The 27,467-nt window shown below is 37.4% G+C and overlaps 2 protein-coding genes across 2 annotated transcripts; both read right to left on the bottom strand.

Annotated features, from left to right (window-relative positions):
- Positions 1–420: 420 nt before the first annotated feature.
- LOC128992874 (cuticle protein-like) lies at positions 421–13,048 on the bottom strand. The gene is made up of 4 exons (XM_054416618.1): positions 13,005–13,048; positions 8,778–9,470; positions 4,798–4,905; positions 421–1,022 (listed from the first exon to the last, which is right to left on the bottom strand). Exons 1-4 carry the CDS (start codon positions 13,014–13,016, stop codon positions 564–566), a joined length of 1,272 nt encoding a protein of 423 aa, XP_054272593.1. The 5' UTR covers positions 13,017–13,048; the 3' UTR covers positions 421–563.
- Positions 13,049–24,624: 11,576 nt separating this feature from the next.
- On the bottom strand, positions 24,625–27,116 carry LOC128991373 (uncharacterized). The gene is made up of 2 exons (XM_054414181.1): positions 26,926–27,116; positions 24,625–24,954 (listed from the first exon to the last, which is right to left on the bottom strand). Exons 1-2 carry the CDS (start codon positions 27,081–27,083, stop codon positions 24,771–24,773), a joined length of 342 nt encoding a protein of 113 aa, XP_054270156.1. The 5' UTR covers positions 27,084–27,116; the 3' UTR covers positions 24,625–24,770.
- Between the last annotated feature and the right edge of the window lie 351 nt (positions 27,117–27,467).

The following is a 27,467-nucleotide window of genomic DNA, read 5'->3' on the forward strand; positions in this document are numbered from 1 at the left end:
TTTTTAACCATGCATTGTTATGTACTTTGTTTCTCTAATGAGAGGCTAAAAGCTCAAATTTTAGAAGGCAGCCTTAAACATTCGCTTTCAACAAGCCATTTCTTATACCACTCTCTGTAAAGCGTCTATAAGAGATCTGAAAATGAAATACATCAAGCTTGAACACTTTTAAATAAAAAATATTTACCCACACGATCAAACGAAAAGCTTTTGACTTTCTAGTTTTTCCTGACATAATTACTAAACTATTAAAATGTGTAGTGTCAAGCTCGTTATCCACCAGGTGGCACACTATTCTGTACACTAAAGTTCACTGTCTGTAGTGAACGTGATGATCTTTGTCTTGCGTCATACTTTTAATTATTAACAATACATACTCTAAAGTCGTGGACTTATTATGAGGTAAAATAAATGCACATATTTTGAAATAACAATATCACGTGTTATTTTTTATGAGCATACAAAACATATGAATATATTAGAACAACCGGTCTAAAAACAGACCTGAATAAATAACATTTGGTAACAAACATATGACAACAAGCTACAGATATATTCCGTGTCTAACCATAGTGAGGAACAGGAGCGACCACTTTAGCCACTGGGGCGTAGGCCTTGGCTACGGGGCCGTAAGCGGGGGCAGCAGGATGCGCGGCAGCATCCTTGTGGACGACGGCGTTGAATCCGTTGTGGGGATCGGCGGTGTACTCTACGGTACGGACGGAACCGTCAGGCTCGACCAGGCTGTAGGATCCTTGGACAACATCCCCTTGACGAGACTCCTGCTGGCTCTTGGAGTCTCCGGTCAGACCGTCCTTGATGTCGTAGGCGTAGCTATAGCTAGGGTTGGGGTCGTAGTCGTCAACGGGTGCGGCCTTGGCATAGGCGGGGGCAGCGGCGTATGCTACGGGGGCGGCGACCTTGGCAACGGGGGCGTAAGCGACGGGGGCTGGCGCGTAGGCGGGTGCATGGTACTGGGGAAGCGCTAGGGCTCCGGCCACAAAACCGCACAAAAGGACGATCTGAAAATATTGCAAAATATGAAAAATGTAAACACAACACAAGACGTAATTACAACACTTATGTATTGTAGGTACAGCTAACCATAAAGGAACACTACATGGATAATTGGATTCTTGGTTATTTGTTGTACCCTTCCTAATTTTACAGGATGAAAAACCTTACTTAAACCGTACTAAAACAGTATGTACGTGTAGTTAGTTAAACAAGGTCATAAATATGAAATTTTAAACAATCGTACAAGAAAAATAAAGCAGAAAAACTTAATTTATATGAACTTGGTAAAAAAATCACAATTTGAGATATAACTTTGGTATGTGAACAGTTAGCGTGCAATGCAACTATCTATAGGTCATTATCCGATAGCCAATCTAGCCTAGCCCCTAGTGTGCGGAAGTGAATGTCCATTGCCCAGTGCTACAACCCTGACATAGAGACAAGGTCTCGGGCACCGGACATTCCCTCCAATATGGCAGCTCATAAACTCCTGGTTCATTGACTCAGTCACTTGTTCAGTGATATTCTTTCCATCCAAAGATCTAAAGTTGGTAGATCTTCCAAAGAACTTTGCTACTGATAAAGTGTTGTAGTAGTTTTAAGAAGCTAAGGCTCTGTAGGATGCAATTAAGTTTTATGCAACTTGTATCTAAGATATTGTAAGATATTAAGGTACTAAACGTAAAATTAATTTCTGTTGTAAATTTAAGCCATCATGTAAATATTGGGGAAACGGAGAACCGGCCACCTCTGGTCCTAATCCGCATATAGAAGTTTGGTTAGGTTAGGTTAGATTATACAGGGTGACCGTTAAGTCTTAGGACGACTTTATAACTTTTAAACGACAAACGATATCACAACCAGATTTGGTATACCGTTACTGGTAATTGTAAGCTACTTTTCTGTGTACATGGTGGTCGGATATCACCTTTGGGGGACGGCCCGTCGGGGGTCAGAAGAAAATCTTTAATGACAGCCTATGTTGAGTTGTACATCATTTTAAAGGTCTAATTCAATTGAAAACAATGCCGCAAACCGTACTTCAAAAGAACCATCCGTTAAAAAATGACAGTTGTTTAAAGATTTTAAAAAGTGTTTTAATTTAAAGAAATTGGCTAATTTTGAAAATATTTGAACATCTGCCATTTTACGCAGGATCAACCTTTTGAGGTGCGGTTTGCGGCATTGTTTTCAGTTGAAGTAGACCTTTAAAATGATGTACAACTCAACATAGGCTGTCATTAAAGATTTTCTTCTGACCCCCGACGGGCCGTCCCCCAAAGGTGATATCCGACCACCATGTACACAGAAAAGTAGCTTACAATTTCCAGTAACGTTATACAAAATGTGGTTGTGATATCGTTTGTCGTTTAAAAGTTAAAAAGTCGTCCTAAGACTTAACGGCCACCCTGTATAAATATGGCCCCTGAATTTACGACAAGTGGCGGGACCCCTACACTCTTAATATTGAGTTTCATTCAGTTAGGATGTAGTTTAGTTGTTGTAGCTAAGATGTAGTTAAGATGTAGCTAACATGTAAGAAATTAAGCTAACTACGCAATTAATAAAATAATTTTACCCCGTTAATTTCAAGCACCTCGATAAGCTTGTTTCGATTAAAACGCAGCAAGCTTATGTCGTCACATACTTTACATCTTAGAGATGATCAATTGTAAAGTTCGTTGATCAAATGTTTTACTTTATTCTTAAATCAAGTTTTGATCAATTTAAACACTTTTAAATATAGCTCATAATACACATATAAAAGGAATAATAGTATGATTATTATAACCAAGTATTTACACTACGAGTTGGATTGTTTCAATAAACTCAGGAGTTTATCCGGTTAAAGAGAAAACCTCAATCATAGCATAATATATACATGTTGATTTTGATCGGATTCATTTAAATTACATTATACTCATAGTCAAAGGTGATTGAGTTAAACCAAGATTTTTTACTTAAAACTAAATGTACAACATTTTAGTCCTACTAATCCTACTAATATTATAAATGAGAAAGTTTAGATGTATGGATGTATGGATGTATGGATGTATGTTTGTGACAAGTGAACGCGAAAAATACTGGTCGGATTGGGCTGAAATTTGGCATGATTATAGCTCACATTCCCGATTAACATATAGGCATATTCTTATTCCAAAAATCCTTTCGGGCTCCGCCCCAGTGGCTCTGGAGTTTCCCATGTTAACCTTATGAGAAATGGAATTATTGAATCTTAACAGCTGTTTCAATTAAACAAGTTGGTTCTGTTCTATGATGTTCAATAGCATTAAAGTTACAAGGATTACCAACAGGGTGCAGCACTATTATTTCTTTTACATTTATGACAACAGCTAATTTGCAACCAAAAGGTGAGTGAGAGTAGCGAACGAACTTCAACCTGGGGGCGAGTTAGCGTAGCGAACGAGCTAACCTGAAGGCAAGTGAGCGCAGCGAACGAGCTCCAACCTAAAGGTGAGTGAGCGTAGCGAACGAGCTCCAACCTAAAGGTGAGTGAGCGTAGCGAACGAGCTCCAAACTAAAGGTGAGTGAGCGTAGCGAACAAACTTCAACCAGGACGTGATTGAGCCATGCGAACGAGATAATCTTGAAAATTAAGAAGTTAAACGGGGCAAAGCCCGCGGGTTACAGCTAGTTTGTGAATAATTTTAAAGACTTAAAACTACCCTGATCATTACATTTCTTCAGCGTATCATTCTGTAGGTTATTTTAGAAAAACTTTGAACAAACTAAGCGCATAGTAACGAACTAAAACTTACTTCAAGTGCAGTAATAGTATTATATTAGATATACTACCATTATAAGTACTCAATAAAATATGAAATCAGAGATTGAATTCAGCGCTCACAGTACTAAAGATTTCAAGAAAAACATGTTGACCAGTTAATAAATTACTATGAAACATTTTTACTCAAATTATTATATAAACGATTTATCAAATTAAAACTAACAAAACAAATCTAAACATTATATACATGATTCCATTTGTTGTAATGAGTTTCATCCTACAGGGTTGTGATAGAACATGAAAATAAAAATTATATGATTGCTCATAATGTGATACATTTAAATAAAGATTATTTTAATAGCCGAACTTACTGAGATAACTTTTATAAACCACATATTCCTGAAAAAGCCCATCAGAAAAACTTATTTATTCGTTAAATCACAAACATAAGCGTTCAGAACTTTTGAGACGTGCAACGCTAGCTAGGCTTTGTTTGATTTTCGAAATGATCACAAAATTAATTTTAATCATCAACTCATACACTTAATCGAGATTTGTAACGATTTTAAGCCTACAAGTCCCACCCACATAGAAAACTGGTCTAATTCGTTTGACCTAAAATATAATTATCGAAGCTGCAAAGTTTCATCTAATCTGAATATTTTTGCAATTTGTTCACAATGTTTAGTCCAATTAGTTTACCTGAACGCTAATGTTCAACATAGAGCAAATAGGCAAAATTATTGGACTTAATTTTGGCCTAATGTATTACTAGATGAAAGCGTGTAAAAATACGAATTGAGATAGCTAAACACGATGAAGAGATCAACTCTGCAAATACGTTTGAGATTTTTGTTCTCTAAATTAATGGACGCCTAAGTATTTAAATAACATTTACGTTTTAAAAACACCCTTTGAGATTTTGATCATAAATCTTAATATTTATCCCTAAATAGTAATTATTAAAAATGCTTAACGCACAATCTAAATGCTTAACGTTTTAATCTACCTAGAATTGCTGCACGGCTTACCTTAGTTGCCATTATGTAGATGGTAGAGAGAGTGTATGCGACGACGCAGGGACGCCCAAGTATATAAGGGAGAGGCTTTCTCCCAGGGGGCTCGGGGGTCCGCCCCCTCTACCACGCCCCCGTCCCCTACCATGTTGCCCCCTAGGGTCTGGGCTACGTTGCCACAAGTACAGGTCTCATTGTTTGGGTACTCGACTTGCTGAGTAATAATGTGTTATGAAACTATGGATAAATAATAAGGCATAATATTTATCACATGAATTAACGTGTATTAAAAAAATATAAAAATAGTACACTTACCATTTAACAGTTCCTCTTCCAGTTGGCGCTATGAAGCTTTTCACTGTAAACTAAAGTTCATATGTATTTACGAATTGGTTTACATGCATCGATGCTCATTTGGTAACTAAGGTATCACATATTATCAAAAGGACTCTTGAAATCTGGCATTATTTTCCTAGGACGCTAGGCACGAGCCTGGGATTGTTTTTCACATTACTTTAGGCTAGACCTAGGGGTTGTGGCATTATCACTTAGATAAAATCCATTGGTGACTTGGTGGGGACCGAAACCGGGACCTCAGGGACTGAAGTCCCGTGCTCTAACCACATCTGGAATTAAAGCACGTACAAGCTCTAAACATTTTAAATGCACCGAACTGGTGGGTCTAGCAAATTTATATTCATTTGAATATAATTAATTTGAACGTACAGCTTAAAAATTTAGGAATTACTGACCCTAAGAACTGTATTGCTGCATCTAAACTGCACAAAAACAATTGATCTCAGTACGGGTTAAAGTAGTTCTTATTAATATTACTGCAACTAAACTTACGATCCAGGATTATAAAACTACAGTATTTTCAGAAATCATAACCTGCTATATATACGGTTTTTAGACCATTATACCTTTAATACAACATAGATACCTTCTTCTTCCCTTAATTATTTTCAAAAGCTTCTGAACTGAAGTTAAAGGGCAAAGTATTGTGAACTCGATTGCACATTTTTATATCCATTTGGTCTAATCATCATACATGGTATGACCACTTTTTAGATAAAATATATGGCGAACAGTTACAAACTCTATGAGTAAATTATTTAACTATGAGTAAAACATATGGCATTCATTGCTAGCCCATGTAGATGAGTTGTAGCGCTTCTAACTTGTTTCAGTGTTCCCGCGTGTTGCTTTTCCCCACTGTGTGCTGTGTAGCTATGTTGCCTGTTTGCGCCGTGATGTATCATTTAATCTAGTGGATGTAGTTGACTACTACTTATAATACAAACGGTGAGGTTGTCGTTGGATTTTGACGTATACATGCATTGGTACAGGTAACGATGTATTTTGTTGTATAAATATACCGTCACAATAAGTAAATAGTATGGTTGAAGATAATTGAAATGCATTTCGTTATTTTTAATATGGTTGGTTGGTACTCATTTCACACTTGGCCAAATTGCTTTTATCCTAGTTATTAGAAAGCTCAAATACAACAATCAATACGCAGACAAGTTATAATGCAAGCACAAGTACTACAATTTTTACACATAATTTACAAATAACAATAGCAAATGTTTTATTTTTTCTTGTACTTAATTTGTTTACTCAGGTCCCGTAATCACTGTGCAGATGTGATATAATATTTCGTTGTTCAACAGTAACCTGTTGATTGCCATTATTTAAGAAGGAATATTATAATGTCTGAAGAGACTGTTTTAATTTGAGTGATCCTGTTTCAGGTATGGTGCAGATAACGCTATTGGTGATTCATATGCACGGTATGTATAGTTGTAATGCCATACCTACTTATTTTCAATTTAGGAAGACATAACAGATTTCCTAAAATAAGTTATAAGGTTCGTTTAGTATCTCCTCGTCAACAGTCATAAGAAATATTCTACTTTTTAATGAATACAATGAGTATTTAGATTGTTCAGCCATTAAAACGATCATGTCCTCTAGTATTACCATTGCAGGTAAATTATTTTTTAATCTGCATTTTAATTCTCCTGAGCAAATGTTTTTCCAATTAATTATTTAGCCAGTATATTTAGCAAGAATTGTAGTAAGTCACATTCAATGATAGTGTTTATCTAAAAATATTCAAAGCCCTCACTAATTCATCAATGATTCTCCAACTTCCCGACTAGATAGAAGGCTAGAAGGGTATTCGGTATAATAATCATCATTCATATTATAAATAGGAAAGTTAAACAGTTTGACACAGTTAAACAGTAAATTTATTTCATCGAAGGGTTTGCCCTAAAAGTCCTTAAGTTTCCAATGTTATTTTCTGCTTCAAAAAGGAACGACCATTGTTGAATTGAAGTTTACTCCCATTATGGTATGATGATTCCCAATTTTTATAGCTATACATTCACAGATTATACATTTATTTTACCATTCAAATATTTACCCGTACGAAGAGCTGAGAAAACAGCTGGTCATTCTATATTTTCGTTAACTAAACGGCTTATAGAATTACAGCTGTCTTAATTATAGCCACCATTGAAGTGGATTCAAATAGTTTTTATAGTAACTTAACCCTTGAAAATTGTGATTTACTGTATGTCTTGCCTTTTTTAGTTGACATGTAAGAATCTTTTTGCGATGAATACTGGGAATAAAATATCTCAAGAGTTATATCTGGAGAAGTTTTGCTTTCAAGGTACGTCTGTATACTTTCCACCAATTACAAACGATAGAAATGGTTTCATCCCCAGTACAATAATCCTTCCGTTCAACCATCTCTTAAGTGTCAGTGGTTTTAACTGATTTCTGCTCCTTGAAATACACAAGAACGTCTTCTGTTGCAACAAAGTAACCGGTACTCTAAGTGTAAATTACATCCAGGTGTTGATACGTTGAACATTATATCATCAGCTGATCCAAAACTAACACCTGGGGTCGCCATAGGAGGCCTACGCTGGCATTGTTGGTTATGTAATGTCTCTGACACACTTACTGTGAACTCAACCTCTGTTCAGTAGACTCTCGTTGCGATCATGCGATGTGTGCTCATGGTAGAAAACATCCATGGATGTATTGCTCGAAGTCAGACATTATTTTAGTCAGGTGGCAGTGAAGATTTTTCTAGTCAGCGTTTGCAGTTACGTCCAAAGAAATAATCTAACTGAAATTTTGTTTAATAGAATAACAATTTCAACCTACTTTGTTGAACTATGTAACTTACTACATATTGTTTCCATCTGTTTGTTTTGAAAATGCCCTTATTATTTTTTTATTCTCTTGTGTAGAATTGGAAATGTTTAAGGCTAAAGTTTCCCTCTTTTCTAATGTTTTTTGAGCTTTAGACAACAGCTGAAATTAATATTATGCATTTTATATTATGGTATTTTTGAGTTGAGATTTATTGTATATCTATGGATTATAGTAGTCGAATCTTTAGCTAGTCAGTCAATGGAAGATATGTAAAATTGAACATTTTTGTCGGTTGAACGACTATAGTAAGGCTGCCATAAGGTGGCACATTTAGCCCAGTTGTGGTTTCAAGTATATGCGTAGATTCGAAAACAATTAATTAATTGTTGACCGTACTTGTGCTTCCTAAAGAAGAAATGTTTTTCCGATCCCATTACGTATGTTTACAAAGGCTAGAACCATGCAACAATTATCATCTCACCATGACCATAGGCTACAGTTTTTCCCCAAAAAATGAAAATTATGTGAAATGATACAATGACAGCAATTGGAAGTCACCATCTAATAACAGGAAGTAATTTGACATGATCTTACCTATAAAAATAGTCTGCTCCAAGTCAATAAAAATAAGTGTATAATGTGAGAGTAAACGTATAATACACGGTGCTACACATGATTTTAGACAAAGGTAAAAATACTGAAAGAGCACAATTGAAATGTTTATGCTGTTAATATTTAACAAATCTTAAAATTAGGGATCACATTTGTACATGGGCTTAACCTAAACATATGGTACAACAGTTGGAGCTCTAATAGTGGGGGCCGTATGCTGGACCAGCTGCATACTTGGCAACAGGTGCTGCGTATGTAGGAGCGTAGGCGGGGGCAGCAGCGTACTTTGCGACGGGTGCGGCATAGGCTGGAGCGTAGGCGGGGCCGGCAGCGTACTTAGGGGCTGCGTAGGCGGGGGCAGCAGCGTACTTGGGTGCTGGTGCGTAGCCTGGTTCCTTGTGGACGACTGCGTTGAATCCGTTGTGGGGGTCGGCGGTGTACTCCACAGTCCTCTTGGAACCGTCAGGCTCGACCAGGCTGTAGGATCCGTGGACGACGTCTCCTTCCCTGCTCTCATGCTGGCTCTTGGAGTCTCCGGTGAGGGAGTCCTGGATGTCGTAGGCGTAGCTGTACTGCGGGTTAGGGTCGTAATCGTCAACGGGGGCCTTAGCGTAGGCAGGAGCGTAAGCTGGGGCAGCCTTCACATACGCAGGGGCAGCAGCGTAGGCTACTGGGGCAGGGGCGTACTTGGCAACTGGCGCGGCGTATGCAGGAGCAGCGTAGGCTACGGGGGCGGCAGCGTATTTAGCTACTGGGGCGTAAGCCGGGGATGCGTAGGCGGGGGCGGCGTAGGCCGGGGATGCGTAGGCGGGACCGGCGGCGTACTTGGCGACAGGGGCGGCGTACGGGACTACGCCGGCACTGGCCAGAGCCACGCATGCTGATAGTAGGACAAACTGTGAACACAATCAAACAAATTACTTCATTGAAATTGTAAGGTAGCATGCCTATACTACAACATTTATAAATGCTGTTCAATTTTAGTTTGGCATACTACAACCCCTTATCCTAATATTTAAATACTGTTTTCGCAGTTAAAACATTCTCACCTGACTCCTTATTTCAGAATGCAAAACTATACATCATATAATACCATAAAATGTGTGAGTAGTGGGGACTTTTTTTGTTTACAATATCGTAGTGGTCATGTTTTACACTATAGCATTCTCTCCAGGGGGTAAAAGACACTGAATATTTAATTAGTTTCGCCAGAATTAAAATTAGGTCCACCAATTTTAAGAAATAATCAACCATGAAATTAAGTAGCTATTTTAGTTGAGCTGCAACCATGTTCATTGACGAACCATCTGTCAAAACAATGAAGAGTAATGACCCACAAACACAGAGAGACGGTGGTCTTGCACATGTAGTGCCAGAAGCAGCCAGCTTGGCGCGACATCGGTGTGACGTAACACACGATCACTGACCTTCCCCGAGCATGCGCGGTGAACTTTGCGCGGGTCACGAATCACGACTGCGCGCCACGCCGCGGCTGTTATGACGCCTGCGCGGCGACTCATATCGCGCAGTTATTTAACGCATTTTACACGATTGTGACTGTATTGTTCAATATTTATGATGCACTTTGATTTGTTTTTTATGTGAAACTTTCTAGCTTTAAAGATAGCGATAGTTTTTTTTTCTCACTAAAAACTAAATTCTGTATGATGTTACAGTGCTTTATATTGAATCCTATATAAGGTGTGAGTAGTTGTAAGTACTTAATATATATTATAAGCACCATTATAGTATGAGCACCAGTACTTACTGTCTATTCTTATGGTAAATATAAATAATTCTTCAGAATACTGCAAACTCGAGTTTGAAAATATGCATTAGATAAAACCCGACCGGTTTTTTAGTTGAGGTTGAGGTTTTGCCAAATTCTCCCCCTTGCTTTGTACAGTTTACTCCTCGGAAATTTTGAGTTTTTATAAAAGTATTGTGAATCGCAATTCATTATGGCATTGTAGATTTATTATTAAAATAAAAAATATATGAAAAACCTTCCTAGCAAAGGCCTTAAAGTGTAACCTCAAGTTTGAATTTTCCATTACATTTAGAGAACTATAGTAAAACATTAACAAAAACAATAAAATTTTTAATTTTACATGAATAATTTTGAACCTCTAATCTAAACTAAAAGAAAACAATGTTACTACTCTAAGTGGTAAAACAAGTGTTTTGTTTCCAAAGTGAATAATAGATGTGTATTAACAGTATAGCATACAGCAGATCTAAAGAACAACATTGTCTCTTTCGCGTACTAACGTATCCCCCCCCCCTCTTGGAGAACCACGGCTATAGCATTTTGTAATCATTTACTCGTAGTATTTAAAAAAAAAAAAAAAAAAAAAAAAAATAGTAAATACACACACTTGTTTACCCATATAGCCTAATATTCACGATGCCTACACGATAGATGGACTCGTACGTACAAAACTAGCTATAGTCATGCAGTGTCAAGTTAATAACGTATTAATGAGTGGTATGTGTGCGTGTAAATGTACCTATAAAAATATCTGAAAAATGATTTTGTTTCATTGATGTTGCCGTCGTTTAGTATACCATTGTGTTATTTTATAAACTTATACTATGAACGGAACCTCAACCAATGAATTGAAAATCACAGAATGTACTTTACGTGCACTTTAAATAAAAATATAGGCCTATCATTAGTCTTAAACTATTGATTTAAATATTTGAATAATTTGTTAAAATAAAAACTTCGACACATCACATTTTAATTAAAGACTAACAGTAACACGATATTCGTCCCTCATGTGCCAGTTTATTGGTAATCGATAAACCTTTTAACAAGATTTTTGTTTGATAATGTTCCTTAAGCTGGGTTTTCCTAGACGCGGAGTCGGCCAGCGGAGAGCGGACAACGGAGAGCGGACTCAGCTTGTCTTAGGTAATTTAATGTTACTGTTTTCCTAGCAGCGGAGCGGAATGCCATGTTAATTTCAATTCCGCTCTCCGTTGTCCGCTCTCCGCTGGCCGACTCCGCGTCTAGGAAAACCCAGCTTAAACCAGTGTATACTACATTTTCTCATTAGTAACGGCTCCACGCTTGATAACTACAGCACTAGCTGTATTGGGACTAGTAGCAAGGCTACTATAGGCCGTGTACCCATATTGCCTAGCTGCGCCTGACTAGAAGAGAACGCTACATTGCTGTAGTAAGATTGTCTATGTAGCGCCTTACACCTCCCAATAAAAAAATAAAAATTAACAGTGTTTAAGCATATTTTCTTTCCATGATGTGGCTGAATATTGATTCTATAATGGATATGATAAATATGTCAGTTAAATTTTTAATTGTATAAATGTTATTTAATATTAAATCTGTATTTTACACAAATATCAGTGAAATAAATTTCCTGAATTAATAATTCAATTATATTATGAAAATGTTACGACAACTTTCAGATTGGTATTTAATATCACAGCTGTTTATTTAAATTTGCTTATGTGGGATGTAAATTTTTAAATAATGAAATTCTTAAATATATTAAAACAGTAAAATGTATTGAAACTGAAATGTTAAATGTATCATCTCTTATATTTGGAAAGGAAGGAATTTATTTATTAAATTATAATAAAATAAAACTGATAGTATAATTGTTTTTGATTGGTATTAAACTATGATAATATTTTAAACATACACGACAGACGAAAAAATGTTACGATTGAATGGTATAGGTACAAAAATTTAATTTACGTTTACATCTTATCATTGAGACTTTGATTCAATAATAAGATTTAATAAGATTTATTGCAGCCATTAAACATAACATTTTGTAATAGTCATTGTTACAATAGTATGCTACTTAAAATTAGATCATACATCAATTATAAATTTCAATATATACAATATCCTATTTAGAATCCAAAGATGATAATGCTTTTGATTTTTAAAACTCAGCAATTTTTCTTTAAATTGGTTTAGAGGTAGTTTACGAAAACAAGTGGGTAGCTTCAAGAAGAAAATATGTTGGATGTAAAAATGGCTTGAGCATAATAATTGAATTGTATACGCCCTAATCATTTGGATAAAATATAAGACAGCAGAGCATACTATAATTTGAAAAATTGTTTTATGAAAAGGTGAAATATTATTTTAAAACGTTACATAGCTTATTTAGTTTGATTTTAAATTAAATACATTATAGGCTACTGAATAGATGTTCAATAACCAATCAATTTATATATAATAAAAATATGTACACTTTGAAGTCAATTCATATGTACTGTCAGTGCCATAGAAATAGCACCTAAATTATATATTTAATTTTTGTTTAATTTTGTATACAAAATAATCCATTTTCCTTTGTTAGAAAACTGGTAAAATAGATTACCGGACAAAATATATTTTTCTTAAATCGTTTTAACTAAAGTCACAAACGTAGAAAGTGAACACTTACCCGTGTAACCATGACTGTGGAGTGTGGAGGGAATGAGACAGACAGACTGCAGAATGGAAGATCAGGCTTATATACAGCAGAAGACATGATGAAACAACCTTTCACCCGCCCTTGAACCTGAGTCTTAGGGGTATTTGCAACATGTGTTTCTTGTACTATCTCCCTATGTATCACACATAAACGGGACTTTCGACTACCAGGTTGATGAGGAGGTTGTTAAAGTTACGTTTCACTGGTCAATAATTTTGGCTGAAGAGATCAGTTTTTGGTGTTTGAGTCGGTTGTCGGATCAATATAGGGCAACGATAATTTTACTTTCTTCTCAGCAGGATATAGATGTTATCTTATCTTATCTTACTAATATTATAAATCTGAAAGTTTGTGAGTTTGTGCGTGTGTTTGTGTGTGTGTTTGTGTGTATGTTTGTTGCTCAATCACGCATAAACTACTGGACGGATTGGGCTGAAATTTGGCATGATGATAGCTCACATTCCCGATTAACATTAAAGCATATTCTTATCTCAAAAATCCTTTCGGGCTCCGCCCCAGTGGCTCTGTAGTTCCCCATGTTAACCTTATGATTTTTCATATTTAAAGGAATTAATGAATCTTAACAGCTGTTTCAATTAAACAAGTTGGTTCTGTTCTATAATGCCCAATAGCATCAAAGTTACAAGGATTACCAATAGAGTGCAGCACTATTATTTTTTTTTTATTTATGACAACAGCTAATTTCCAACCAAAAGGTGAGTGAGCGTAGCGAACGAACTTCAACTTGGAAGCGAGTTAGCGTAGCAAACGAGCTAACCTGAAGGCAAGTGAGCGCAGCGAACGAGCTCTAACCTAAAGGTGAGTGAGCGTAGCGAACGAACTTCAACCAGGACGTGAATGAGCCATGCGAATACTTATGAAGTTAAACGGGGCAAAGCCCGCGGGTACAGCTAGTTAGTAATAATTCTGTTGTAGAAATTTTCATTGCTCACAAATACCCTGTCAGGGAATCACCATTGGATACCACGTGAAATACCACGTTTTTGGCAAAATGCTTGACTAAAATTAAAATCTATTGTTAGCTTTTACTATAAAATAACTGGTTACACTACTAGATAAAGTATACAGTTATATTTCTCTATATATTTAAGTATTGTTTCATTGTATTTATTGTGGGATATAAACTTCATTAGCCTATTAATTATTAATATTCATTATTCATGTTCGTAGTAAATAATGCTCGTTAAATGAAGGAGGCTATACGATTAAGTATTCTTGGTTAAGTTTTCTTGGTAGGGGGGTCCCTGACAAAAATTCTCATTCCATAATAAACTAACATATTTTACAAATTACATGAGCCACAGCTACAAACTAGTGTTGATAGGCGGCATTAAAATCAGGGGCTGAAGTAAAAAAGCACCTGTTCCTAACTGAATAGACCAGCTTTTTGGCTAGGCTTGGTTGTGGATATCGTAGGTAGCATGACAGAGATCTTAATTTAGAAAAATATATTTGATGTTCGCAAAGAAATAATGGTTTGGTTAGGTAAATTTGAAATGCTTTTTACTCTGAAAGTTTTTAAACAAACACACGCAATTTTACTAAAAACTTTTTAACCTGTTGGGGGAAAGAAACAAAATTGTGGTCAATAATTTGATATTATGATTATAGCATTATTTAAACAAAGCTCAACGTAAAGGATTTTTTAAATAAATATAAGAAATAATTGAGGGGACTGTTTTTACAAATCCTGGGTACGTTCCAAGTTTTAACGTGTGCAAATCTCGCTGGTTAATCTATAAGTAGTGGAAAATAGAGACTTTATTTCTCAGCCCCTCTTCTTTCCGTTAGGCCCTATCTCTGAAAAACAAAGTTTTTTGGGTTTCAAAAAGGGTAAATTTTGTGGAAGTAGTCAGTGAGTTTGATTTTGGAATTCATGAAATTTTTATCATGGTAAACATTATTATTATATTTCACATTTTAAATAACGCAAGCAGTAAGCCATTTTATCACACTTCAATCAATGCTGTTAATTTTGGTTTAAGAATTATCTATATGTCACTATAAACTAGCTTTCAAAAAAGTTGCCTTTCCAGTCTTGCCAATATGCTCTTAAATATGTTCTTTGATCTTTACTAAGCGATATAATAGATCAGCGAAGTATATTCGGCGATATCCTTTATTTACTAACCTGTAACAATAATTCCATCGTTAGGTGCAGTTTGTGCCTAGTGTGTCTGGGAGGCACAAATTACTCTTCTGGGCACATCAAAATGAAAAGTTAAATCGGTCCTGGGCCTAGGACATACAATGATACTGAGGTGATAGCTTCTTCCTTATATGGTTAATAAAAAATAAAAAAAATAATAATAGGTCTATCAGATGAGGGAACCTAGTTGGCACTAAACCCCAGACAGTAAAACACAAAATTCATTTATAATAATTTCAATGCTAAATATTTTTGAGACTATTTTTCATTCCTAAAAAACTGCATCTCCATACAGTATTACATGTTCCAATGTCTCCCAGTTAGGTAATGTTGGCCTAGTCTCTCACGGGTGACCTATAGCTATCTACACTGTTTGCACCGTTTCCCCGCCGCCGGCGCGTATTCCCGCGTATTCGCGTATCGCGTGTATTGTCGGTTGTCGACGTATTTATGACCACTGTTTTGGTTGTGTGTTCTTGTAACGTACTATGCCATTACTTTGACTCACATTCACTGACGATCTGATACTTTATTGTGTCTATGTTACTTGTGTTACCCAAACTAAGCCATCAAATGATGAGAAGTTTAATATTGGAATAAACGTCACACGAAACGGTACCATTTTTGAAAAAGAAAATATATTAGAGCCTTGATATTTTTAAAGCTAATTCATTACTGACACATGCGCTTAATATTCTAACAAGTCTTTTCAATCATAACCTGCGAAAACCATTTTTGGAGTAGATATACGTACTTTTATCACACGTCGTTTTCTTTGCCAGACTTATTTGATACAGGACCCAGTGACTCTGAGCCCTTGTGCTTCTGTAGACAGTTTTTGTTTTTGCTATCCGATGTGTTTATCTGTTTGTTTTGTTGGTGGTGCCTCGTTATTTTCCTTTGTAATTTTGGATTCGTCTTAGAACATTTTCATAGGACCCCCATTTATTTTCATATCTGTATTCATAACGAGACTGTGAACATTAGTTAATGTTAATATCATCAATGTAAACTGCCGTATTGTCACATACTATTGAATTTCGGAAGTCACATATTTGTAAATAGTGTACTTATTTACTGATTTCCTTATCCAAATTCAATTACTTTATTCATGGCATAAGCCAGCTTAAAAAATGATAACATAATTCAGTACATGCATTAGTGGTGATTGAAACATGTTAACAAATTAGTTAACTGAGGTGTTATATGAAAATTACTAAATGTCGTTTTTTCCTTGTCGCAGCTTGAAATTTACGTATTTTATAAAATCATGATATAACTAAGATAGGCCTATAACTAAGACATGATATACGTTATCAGATAAATAGTATTTTAAATTGTTGATAGGCTCTGTGTTGAAGGAAATTGAGATTTGTGTTTAAAATAGTTTTAAGACCACGATTGCTACACCTCCTTAAATCTTGCGAACGTACATTTCACGCAGCGTGTCCAACTTCTTTGAATACATCCCAGGTGTCTGAAGCGATAACTTTGAAGCGTTATGCCTAGCACTTTTTGCTAACCTACTCAGAGGCACGAATTATTATCGCCCGCTCTCTGGGCTTCGTCATAAGTTGGCCAACAGGACCAGTTTCGGATTCACATTAAAGAGCACAACTATGTGAACGAGAATGCCCTCTGACCGAGCCGTAACAAATGTGCCTAATTACTGTGATCAGGCAAAGGCCAACGGGTTGTTCGTCAGCTTCTGCCAGGCAAGGTGGCGAAACTTGACAAGCCGAGGCAACTAGTAGTAATGTGGTAGCAAGGTTTGTCCTTCAACTCTTAATGTATGCCTAGTTTCTCGAATTACTCGGTTAGGTAGCTAAGTTCTGTGTTATAATTAATTAAGAGATTCAACAACTTATTTAATTGTAATACGCAGAATCACTGATTAAACACCTCAACAGTACCCCTAACTACAAACCCAATACTAAAGGTACATGATGTCAGTGACAAGCGAGACTAAGGCTACACATGATTAATACGTATTGATAGTCAAAGTTATTACTTAATAGCATAAACTTATGTTTAGGTGTAAGAAAAAGGGGAACGATGTTTTTTTTTATATTTTGGATAAAAGTCTTTCTTTGGGTGGCTGGAAAGACTTTCTGATCTCGTAGCTATGTCAGCGGCTCACGAAAATGCTAACTTCCCCATTGACAGAACATTTAGAAGTTTTGGTACACTAATAGCATTTCGTTCCATGTTTCAAATGGTGGACTGGAGATTAGTCCACTCCGTGTGGTTCGGTGGGTTGTTTCAAATCAAAACTCAATAGAGCAGACTGCATCACGCTAAATTCAATATTATATACAACCAGTTACTGGATTAAGACATTGTTGGCACATTTCACAAAACTATCAGCTCTACAGCTCTATGAGTCACGTTTAATACTTTTATTATTTCCCAAAAAAAATCAGGCGGGAAACAATTTTTTTTCAACGCTACATGTAATGGATTCCAAAATTAACATGCCACGGTCAGAGTTATTAGTATTAGGCGTTTTATTTTTACGAGCTTCCAACGAGTATTGTAAGGTCACTCTAGGAGTATTTAAATAAATCAGACGTCCGGCCATTAGACGGGCAAGTGTGTCAAGACCGCGTCAGCAGCAGCAGGATAAAGGAGTCAGCAGCAGATTGGCGGCGGACAGTCAGCAGTCTCCCCCCACCCCCCAGGCGAGCCAGTCAATCACACCAATCAGACGTGTCTGCGGTCGTGAGTTCGAGGAACTGATGACGCAACACTGTCGAGACCCGCCTCGGTTCGGTTATTGTTCCTGCGAACAAGAGTGAAATTGCATGCCGAGGTTCATAATTTTTAAATACAGTAAATTGTAATAATATTTTAACATTCCAACCAAATTGGTTCCATCCATAGGTTTTATTTACTGATATCCCTAGATGTTTGTGGTTCAAAATAAAGATACCGAAAGGTTTCAGAAAAGGGAGTTGATTCAGCATAAAAATATATGTAAACCAGATTTTAATGAAATTGAATTAAAAAGTGTCAGACAATTCTCAAGGATCTCTTGTAAACACTTATATTTTGGTATAAACGTATTCAATTATCCTACTTGAATATATAAAAGATATTCCGCATTTATTTTTTATTTCAACTACTGGTTTTAAAAATTGATGTTGTCAGTTAATGTTGTCATAAAGCTCTTTATATTTTGAAATACTACAGAAATAGTTTTGATTGACCGCTCTCAAAGTAATATTTAATTTTAATTTGTTCTTAGACTTTGTTGAGCGGAGCGAGCGAAGCTAGCGAAGCTCTTATACGTCGACTTTTATGCATTTCGTAATACGCAAACTCCTCCTAGACGGCTGAATCAATCGTTTTCAAATTTTGCATGGTGATAAAGACCATATCGGTGAGTGCCAACATCTATATGGCGTTAAAAAAGTCTCTCAGGAATCCGTAGAAAAATGAAACTGAAAATCACATTTTTTTAACATTAGTCTTATGGGTTGCTAGGTAACCATGTTGGCTGAATTAAATAACAAGTAAAAAGTAAACAAAAGATTTGAAGTTTTAGCATGTGCTCATAATAAGCCAACTACCCACAGTATACTAGGAAATTACAAATACAGTACAAAAGGAAAACATCACTTGTTAATATTGAGCAAAGATTATACTTAAGATTACTCGATACATTGTAGTCAAGGGTAGCAGTGCGAAGTCTAGGATCGGTTTATGACGAATACATTAAGGTATCTGCAATCCTAAAATACTATGGGAAGGGAAGGAAACAGGTCCGTGACGTAAGAAGTAGTGAAGGAAGTAGTATAGGCAATCATAAAATGCTATGGGAATAGAGGGAAACAGGTCCGTGACGTAGGAAGTGATGAAGGAAGTAGTAAATGCGAGCAGTCCGGAGTGTGGGGACTGTTTATGACGATAAGATTAGGGTATCTGCAATCCTAAAATGCTATGGGAAGGGAGGAAAACAGGTCCGCGACGTAGGAAGTGGTGAAGGAAGTAGTCAAGGCGAGTAGTCCGGAGTGCGGGAACTGTTTATGACGATTAGAATAAGGTATCTGCAATCTTTAAGTGCAATAGGAAGGGAGGGAAACAGGTCCGCGACGTAGGAAGTGGTGAAGGAAGTAGTCAAGGCGAGCTGTCCGGAGTGTTGGAACTGTTTATGACGATAAGATAAGGGTATGGGCAATCCTAAAATGCTATGGGAAGGGAGGGAAAGAGGTCCGCGACGTAAGAAGTGGTGAAGGAAGTAGTCAAGGCGAGCTGTCCGGAGTGTTGGAACTGTTTATGACGATAAGATAAGGGTATGGGCAATCCTAAAATGCTATGGGAAGGGAGGGAAAGAGGTCCGCGACGTAGGAAGTGGTGAAGGAAGTAGTCAAGGCGAGCTGTCAGGAGTGAGGGAACTGTTTATGGCGATTAGATAAGGGTATGGGCAATCCTAAAATGCTATGGGAAGGGAGGGAAACAGGTCCTTGACTTAAGAAGTGGTGAAGGAAGTAGTCAAGGCGAGCTGTCTGGAGCGTGGGAACTGTTTATGATGATTAGATTAAGGTATTTGCAATCCTAAAATGCTATGGAAAGGGAGGAAAATAGGTCCGCGACGTAGGAAGTGGTGAAGGAAGTAGTCTAGGCGAGTTGTCCGGAGTGTTGGAAATGTTTATGACAATTAGATTAAGGTATCAGCAAACCTAAAATGCTACGGGAAGGGAGGAAAACAGGTCCGCGACGTAGGAAGTGATGAAGGAAGTAGTCAAGGTGAGCTGTCCGGAGTGTGGGGACTGTTTATGACTATTAGATTAAGGTATTTGCAATTCTAAAATGCTATGGAAAGGGAGGAAAATAGGTCCGCGACGTAGGAAGTGGTGAAGGAAGTAGTCTAGGCGAGTTGTCCGGAGTGTTTGAAATGTTTATGACAATTAGATTATGGTATCAGCAAACCTAAAATGCTACGGGAAGGGAAAAAACAGGTCCGCAACGTAGAAAGTGATGAAGGAAGTAGTCAAGGTAAGCTGTCCGGAGTGTGGGAACTGTTTATGACGATTAGATTAAGGTATTTGCAATCCTAAAATGCTATGGGAAGGGAGCGAAACAGGTCCGCGACGTAGGAAGTGGTGAAGGAAGTAGTCAAGGCGAGTAGTCCGGAGTGTGGGAACTGTTTATGACGATTAGATTAAGGTATCTGCAATCTTTAAATGCAATGGAATGGAGGGAAACAGATCCATGACGTAGGAAATTGTGTAGGATGTAGATGTCTGGATTTATGTATCTCCAATACTACGGTGCTTTCAGAGTGAACTAATGATTTCCCCCGAGCAAAGCTCGGTCCCCAGGTACTATAATCAAATGACGACACTAGCTTGAGGTTCGTGACGTATGAAGAGGTTAAGGAAGTAGTAAAGGTGAACAGTCTGGAGTATGGAAACTGTTTATGACGATTAGATTAAGGTCTCTACATTCCTAAAATGCTACGGAAAGGGAGGGAAACAGGTCCGCGATGTGGGAAGTGGCGAAGGAAGTAGTAAAGGCGAGCTGTTCGGAGTGTGGGATCTGTTTATGACGATTAGATTCAGGTATCTGCAATCTTAAAATGCTATGGGAAGAGAGGGAAACAGATCCGCGACGTAGGAACAGGTGAAAGAAGTAGTAAGGTGAGCAGTGTGGAGTGTGGGAACTGGAAACCGTTTGTAGCAGTTTTAATGTATCTGCAATGCTGAAATGCTATGAGAAGGGATGGAAGCATGCCCAAGACATAGGAAATTGTGAAAGAAGTAGTAAAGTCTAGCAGTACGGACAGTGGGGATGTTTGTTGCAATTAGATTAACGTATCTAAAATACTAAAATGCTATGGAAAGCAATGAATACAGGTCCACAACGTAAGTGGTGAAGGAAGTAGTAAAGGCTGGCGGCAGTGCAGAGTGGGGGAACCGTTTGAGCAGATGGATAAATGAATTTGTAATACTTAAATGCTATGATAAAGGAAGGAAACAGGCCAATGACGTAGTAAATGGTGAAGGAAGTAGTAAGGCTAACATCGCAGAGTGTGGGAACTGTCTTTGGCAATTACATTAATGTATCTGCAATCCTAAAATGCTATGGGAAGAGAGGGAAACAGGTCCACGACGTAGGGTGTGGTGAAGGAAGTAGTAAAGGTCAGCAGTGTTGAGTTTGGGAATGGATTAATGTATCTGCAATGCTAAAATGCTACGGGAAGAGACTGTAGACTGTAATATGTTAAAATGATTACGAAGCACAAATCGATACATATTTTCGATACATGCAATCGTTTACAATCGAAATTTACAACTGAGTTGACAACAGCTGATTTTTACTCCATAGAGGCTAAAAACGGTTTTTACTCCCTAAATATTAAAAATGCTACTTTAGACCCGCAGTGCATGCATGAAAAAATACTGTTTTTACTGCAGTAAGACAAAAACAATATAATATGAACCCTTGATGACTCCGCTCAATTTTGTGGATGCCTCTGCGAACGCCACCTAGTTTACCATAGCAAGCACATGGACAGTAATTTTAATGTTTATGGTAGTAACAAAGTCACTTTCAACTTCAAATAACACATCGGTACTTCTCAATTGCATTGCGATCTTAACAAATGGTCAAGTTGTCAAATTATATGCGCTTGTCACTTGTAACATATTGTCAGGTTTGTAAGCAATCGATTTTCACGTCTTATCTGATTTGAATATCGAGATTGGATATTCAAATGAAGAGTTATTCCACCGGAACAATAGTCTGACATCATCTATCCAATGTTACAAGAGTTTGTAGCGTTTGTAGGTTAAGGTCTGGTGAAACATCTATCCAGTAAAGCAATAGTGTATCTACTCAATCTGTCCTATACTTACTTATGCGTGCGTTTACCGTGCGATGAAATAGTGAACTGTTGAACTCATAAACGAAAGGGGTTTCCTTTATTTTTGATTTTTGGCTTTTACCTGTCCGTGCAAAAAAGAGTTCCAATTAAAATGATATTCAACAACTCAAGTCAGTGACAAACGTTTTAGAAAAGTAGTCGATTTAAGGAATAGCAATACTTGAAATGTGTACATGTAAGCAAATTTTGAATCATAATTTTGTATCGATATTAAGATTAAGCAAAACATGCATCAAACAAATTGTTAAAGTGAATTTTATAGTTACCTATTAAGCCAGGACTCATTGATAATTTCATATTTTAAAAATTGAAAGATTAATTGAGGGGAAAATTTCAATTTTAAATTCAGTTTGGTCCAAACTCATTTAAGGAATATCCCTACTACAAACATCCTTGGTGTGTAAAACCTCATAAATGTTAGATTTTAGTACCCCGATGTTTAATTCTATCCAATTATATTAAATCAGTAAGCACGCATAATTATTTGTGCTGGTAAATACTTCTTAACCAGTTGTAGCTGCAATATTACTTGCCATGCTACAGAGGGTTAGATCCTCCTGCGGCTGAACTCTAAATGTCAAGTGTTCAAGAATATAGCAAAATTCATGAATATTTTGGCATGATTGAAAAGTTCTAAAGCTGCATAAGAATGATAGTGATGTTTTACACAAGCACACTAGTAGCCGTCAGTGGCTGAACAAAATCAGTTTTAGTCTAAAACTACCTATGTGATTAGGAGCATTATTTATTGGGAATTTTTACACCCTAACATCCTAAAACAAAAATTTAAATTGTAAGTAGTATGGATTTGTTAAGGAAAAAATTGTATAGTGTACGGTAGTGCATATTAGTAAAAGATACGCCCTTAACTGAATTTACCATTGGGCTATAAAATATACTCTTTATTGGTTTTTGACCATTTAATTTGGAAATTTCCGAGGAGTATAGACTATCCCGTCCAAACCCGTTACTTCTATTCTGAAAGCGTGTATGCCAGCAACACATGTAGCACACAACACATATCGATATCAGCTGGTCACAGTTCCAAGTGTGCAGTGGTGGAGTCTCTCACGACCCTTACTTGAGGCCAAGGTTCCCTGTACTGATGCCGAGGCACTGCGGAGGAAAGGTTATTCTACCTGGTTGTGCAACACCATTACCAGCTGATAGACTCCCGCCGACACAACTCGATTGTTTCCTAATTATCACACCGCTGTTCGGTTATTTGGCCATTTCGCGGACCAAAGCGTGAAGAAGTCCAAATGGCCTGTGGAATAGAATTGCGACGGGTTTAGGTAACACATTACTTGATATAATTGTTTCCGTTTCGAGTTAGAGTAAAATTTTGTGATTCGTGGAATAATTTTCCTTGTTAGCAAATTTCCCTATAGGGAAGTAGCTATTACTGTAGGTCTCATGGTAAGACCTAGGTCCGGGACCGATTTACTTTTTCATTTTGATGTCCCCAGAAGCCAAAAACACCATTTGTCCAAATTTTTTTATATGTATATATATATATATGTGTCCGTCCGGATGATAACTTGTCCGATTTTGATAAAATTTGGTTTGAAGGTGTAAGGTGGGATAAACTAGAATGAGTTCGCGAACCAGCATGATCGGACTATGGGAACGGGGTTTAACGGGGGGTTTTATGGGGTAAAAATAGGTTTTTTACAATCTTTCTCCAGATCTGTATTAAACAGCTTAAAACAAATAATTTAGTATACCAAAGTGTTTTTGTACGGTGAATGGTTACGGAGAAAATAAAAAAATGTTAATTTAAAATTCCTATGTTATTCTCATGGTGAATATTGTAAAATTTTGTAGTTGGCTTGTATATGGATATATTTTGATCAAACTTGGCAGATTTATTTATTTCATACTAAGCTATTGATATTTTAATAAAAAACACACTTTATTAGTTTCCCTATAGCAGCTAACCTAGGTACTCGTTAAAAATAAATGTTAATTTAATAGATTAATTGAAAATCAATCCAGGCACATGGAAATTCGCTTAGTCGGCAGGTTTGCCGCAGCGGGGGTATTTTAATTACATACTGACTTCCTTTGTTTAAATGCGAGAAACATTTATACTTTCTTCACGAATATGTATTACAAGAAACAGTAAAACACTAAGAAAAACGATGCGCTGTTGTAAGGGATGGCTTATTTTCTGTTTGATTTAATATATTGTCTGAACCGATGCCAGGGTGATGTTGCATAACATAGATCATCATGGAACGTAAATGAGAGCAATGCAAAGAGTCGATGCAAGAAGAGGGCGTATTATTATAGTTTTAATCAAACATTACAAAATGTGGTAGTAGTAAAATTAATTTGAAACAAATTTAATCAAATGTAGTGACTATCTCTTTTTCCATTGACTACTATTTACTACATGGATTATTTATGATGTGGCTGAGACTATAAAAACTCACGTATAGATTTTCACAACGTTTTTATTAAACTTAACAAAACTAAATGAATATGTACAACGAAAATTAGATAAAAGTCTTGTAACTCTTGAAGGGACGGCCCTTCTACTTGAAGGAAGAATGAGAAGAGCCGTAGCCGGGGCCACCGCCGCTGTAGGGTGAGTTGTAGGGCCCGGGGCCAGGGCCTGGGCTCAGGGGTACAGGCCTCGTGTGGTAGGGCAGAGTCAGAGGTGATGCGTAGGCTATGTGACTGAACGCTGCGGAGGGTAGGAGACCTGGGGCGGCGTCCGAGAGAGGTAGACCTCCGTGGACCAGCGGTTGCGGGTAGGCGAGGTAGCCGATGACGGCACCTGGGGGGAGGAACCTCTGGGGGTAGGAGGAGAGCGGAACGCCGGAGTACGAGAGGGGTCCGGGCCCGGGACCAAGCTGTGAGAAAAAAAAAATTACCACCTTAGAAAAAAGATTATGCTCCTGTAGGGCTTTAGTTATTCGTGATTTCAATGGTAGTGTTTAGGTCATGTTCGAAATGCAAGGTCTTTCACATTTCCCTATTAGAAATTTCCACTATTTTTTGTCTTCTTTGTGGCAAAAAATTACACAAAAACATAATATGCAACAAAACCGTTGAACAAGTAATTAGGCTACTTAAGAAATTGCTAACTTGAAATATTCCATATAAGGACCATCAAATGAACTTTTTTTACTCCAAGAGAGCCTCCTTAGAGCTAGCAAGCGTTGACATTTTTGTTTATCTTTAAATATATTATGGTGTAAAATAGCGCCATAAAATGTTCTAAAGTTTACACTAAGTTTTGCTTTCAGTTTTGTATGATTTAACGTTTGTCTATAAAATTAAAAACAGCATTTTTAAGCAGCACACTGTGGCTCAACTTAACTAAGAGATGAGTAGAGCTAATCATTCTAGAAGGAGTATAATCGCTAGGCAGTAACAGTTATTTGAACCTTTTTGCAGTATCAACTACTGTATCAATTTATTTTCTAAAACAGGCTACTTCTTTATCATAAGAATGCAATGCTCACTGCACGGTCAAGTGGTTTTGAGCATCGATTCCCATTTCTCAGAGCCTACTACAAAAGCTATTCTTTATGGAAAACCCTGCCGAAATATGAACGTAAATTGGAATATAATAAACTTAAAATTACAGTGGATTCCATTAATATAATGCACAATTATGTAATATTTAGAAACAACAATCACGCACACAAGCGAGATATAGCTTTATAACATAAGACTTGTACATATGAATGAAGTGGCGTATGTCCATTGTGCGTCAATCCTTACATCATAATTTTCATTCTAAAAAGGAACAGCACGACGGGTCGTGTTGATTGTGACCCCTGGAACGAACAACGCTTACTACTTTTGAATTATTCATATCTTCAAATTTGGAAATGGCAGTCTAATGGCTTTCATTGTTCCATTCCAACCTCAGGCAAATCTTACCCAGAAGATGTTTGCACAAGAAATGATTGTAACATAAAGATAGCCTTTGTTGGGAATCCTATACCACTGGTTCTAATAGAGGAAGATTAAATGGGGATTGCGAAATGTTTCATTTACTTTGGTCATAGATCAGTCATGTGAACCGCTGTGTACAGTTAAGTTTGTCTTTAATATTTACACTTATAGGGCTACGATCAAATTGGACGCACACTTGCGCAAGTATTTTGGTGGCGCACGCGGGCGCAAGCTTGCGTGAACAGTAATGTGCTCACACTGAATGCAAGCAGTTGCAAGTGAATAATTATAAACAGGTCAGTCGAAATGGAAATGTCAGATGACGAGGACATTGTTTTAGTGGTATTTTTATTATTGGATGAGCAAGATATTAGGAACGAGTTTGTAAACGAGTAGTTTGTGAACTGAGGATAAGATGGAGAGTATGCACGAATATTCAACAACTTGCTAGGACAACATGAGAAAAATTTCAGGTACTTCAGAATGACGCTAGAGACTTTCTCTTACATACTGGACAAAATAACACCTACACCAAGCAGGCAATCTATTTTTTCAGGCAAGAATTTCCGTATCGATAATTCAGCACGTCACTTCCACTCGAACCAATGTTCAGGAATCAACTGAACTCTGAGCTGAGATCCTGCTACTTGCGCTCGCTTACAACTACGAAACGAATATTTTTGTTTTGGCGCAGAGTCTGAGCAAGTTTGCGCAAGCGTGCACTTGCTAGTGGCGGACAATGTGAGGGGCAATGGACAAGTCACCACTCGTCACCAAAATACTTAGCCATAAACAGACAGTGTTTCGACAGGTCAAAATTAAAAGCACGACCTTTTTTTTGTGACTGTTAAACTAATACGATTTATAAAAACCGTGAGCTATTTATTAAATTGGTTTTGTATTTGAGGATAAGTCACCTTCTTAGGAGGACCAGTTCGTGGATGGCTAGGACCATCAAAGGGCCTACGATCGTCATCCTTGTAACTCTTGGACTCCGCCGAGTAGTAGGGCGAATCTCCTGGGAAGGGTGATGGTGAGGGTGTAGCGTAGTTGGTGCTGGACCTGACAGAGTCATTAGGGTGATCTCCCGGGCCTGCAGACACCAACCTGCCCCACACCACTGCTAGAGTCACCAGCACTATCTGCAATACAACAATGATAGTGATACATGAGTGTTATAAGGTTAGTCTCCTGGGAAGGGTGATGGTGAGGGTGTAGCGTAGTTAGTGCTGGACCTGACAGAGTCATTAGGGTGATCTCCCGGGCCTGCAGACACAAACCTGCCCCACACCACTGCTAGAGTCACCAGTACTATCTACAATACAACAATTATAGTGATATATGAGTGTAAGATTAGTCTCCTGGGAAGGGTGATGGTGAGGGTGTAGCGTAGTTAGTGCTGGACCTGATAGAGTCATTAGGGTGATCTCCCGGGCCCGCAGCCACCAACCTGCCCCAC

This window comes from Macrosteles quadrilineatus, unplaced genomic scaffold (genome assembly GCF_028750875.1).
Source record: "Macrosteles quadrilineatus isolate MER2022 unplaced genomic scaffold, UCM_ALF_1.0 Scaffold_4__1_contigs__length_99947679, whole genome shotgun sequence".
Taxonomy (NCBI): Eukaryota; Metazoa; Arthropoda; class Insecta; order Hemiptera; family Cicadellidae; genus Macrosteles; species Macrosteles quadrilineatus.

Bases quoted from the DNA above. Each gene is read 5' to 3' on its own strand.
- LOC128992874 (XM_054416618.1), bottom strand. The intron at 4,906-8,777 runs TATTAGAGCTCC...GGGGCGTGGTAG, and splicing joins GTCCAGCATACGGCCCCCAC to AGGGGGCGGACCCCCGAGCC. The intron at 1,023-4,797 runs GTAAGCCGTGCA...CAATATTTTCAG, and splicing joins TCTACATAATGGCAACTAAG to ATCGTCCTTTTGTGCGGTTT.
- LOC128991373 (XM_054414181.1), bottom strand. From the start codon at position 27,083: ATGACTCTGTCAGGTCCAGCACCAACTACGCTACACCCTCACCATCAC. The intron at 24,955-26,925 runs GTGACTTATCCT...TTTTTCTCACAG, and splicing joins GAACTGGTCCTCCTAAGAAG to CTTGGTCCCGGGCCCGGACC.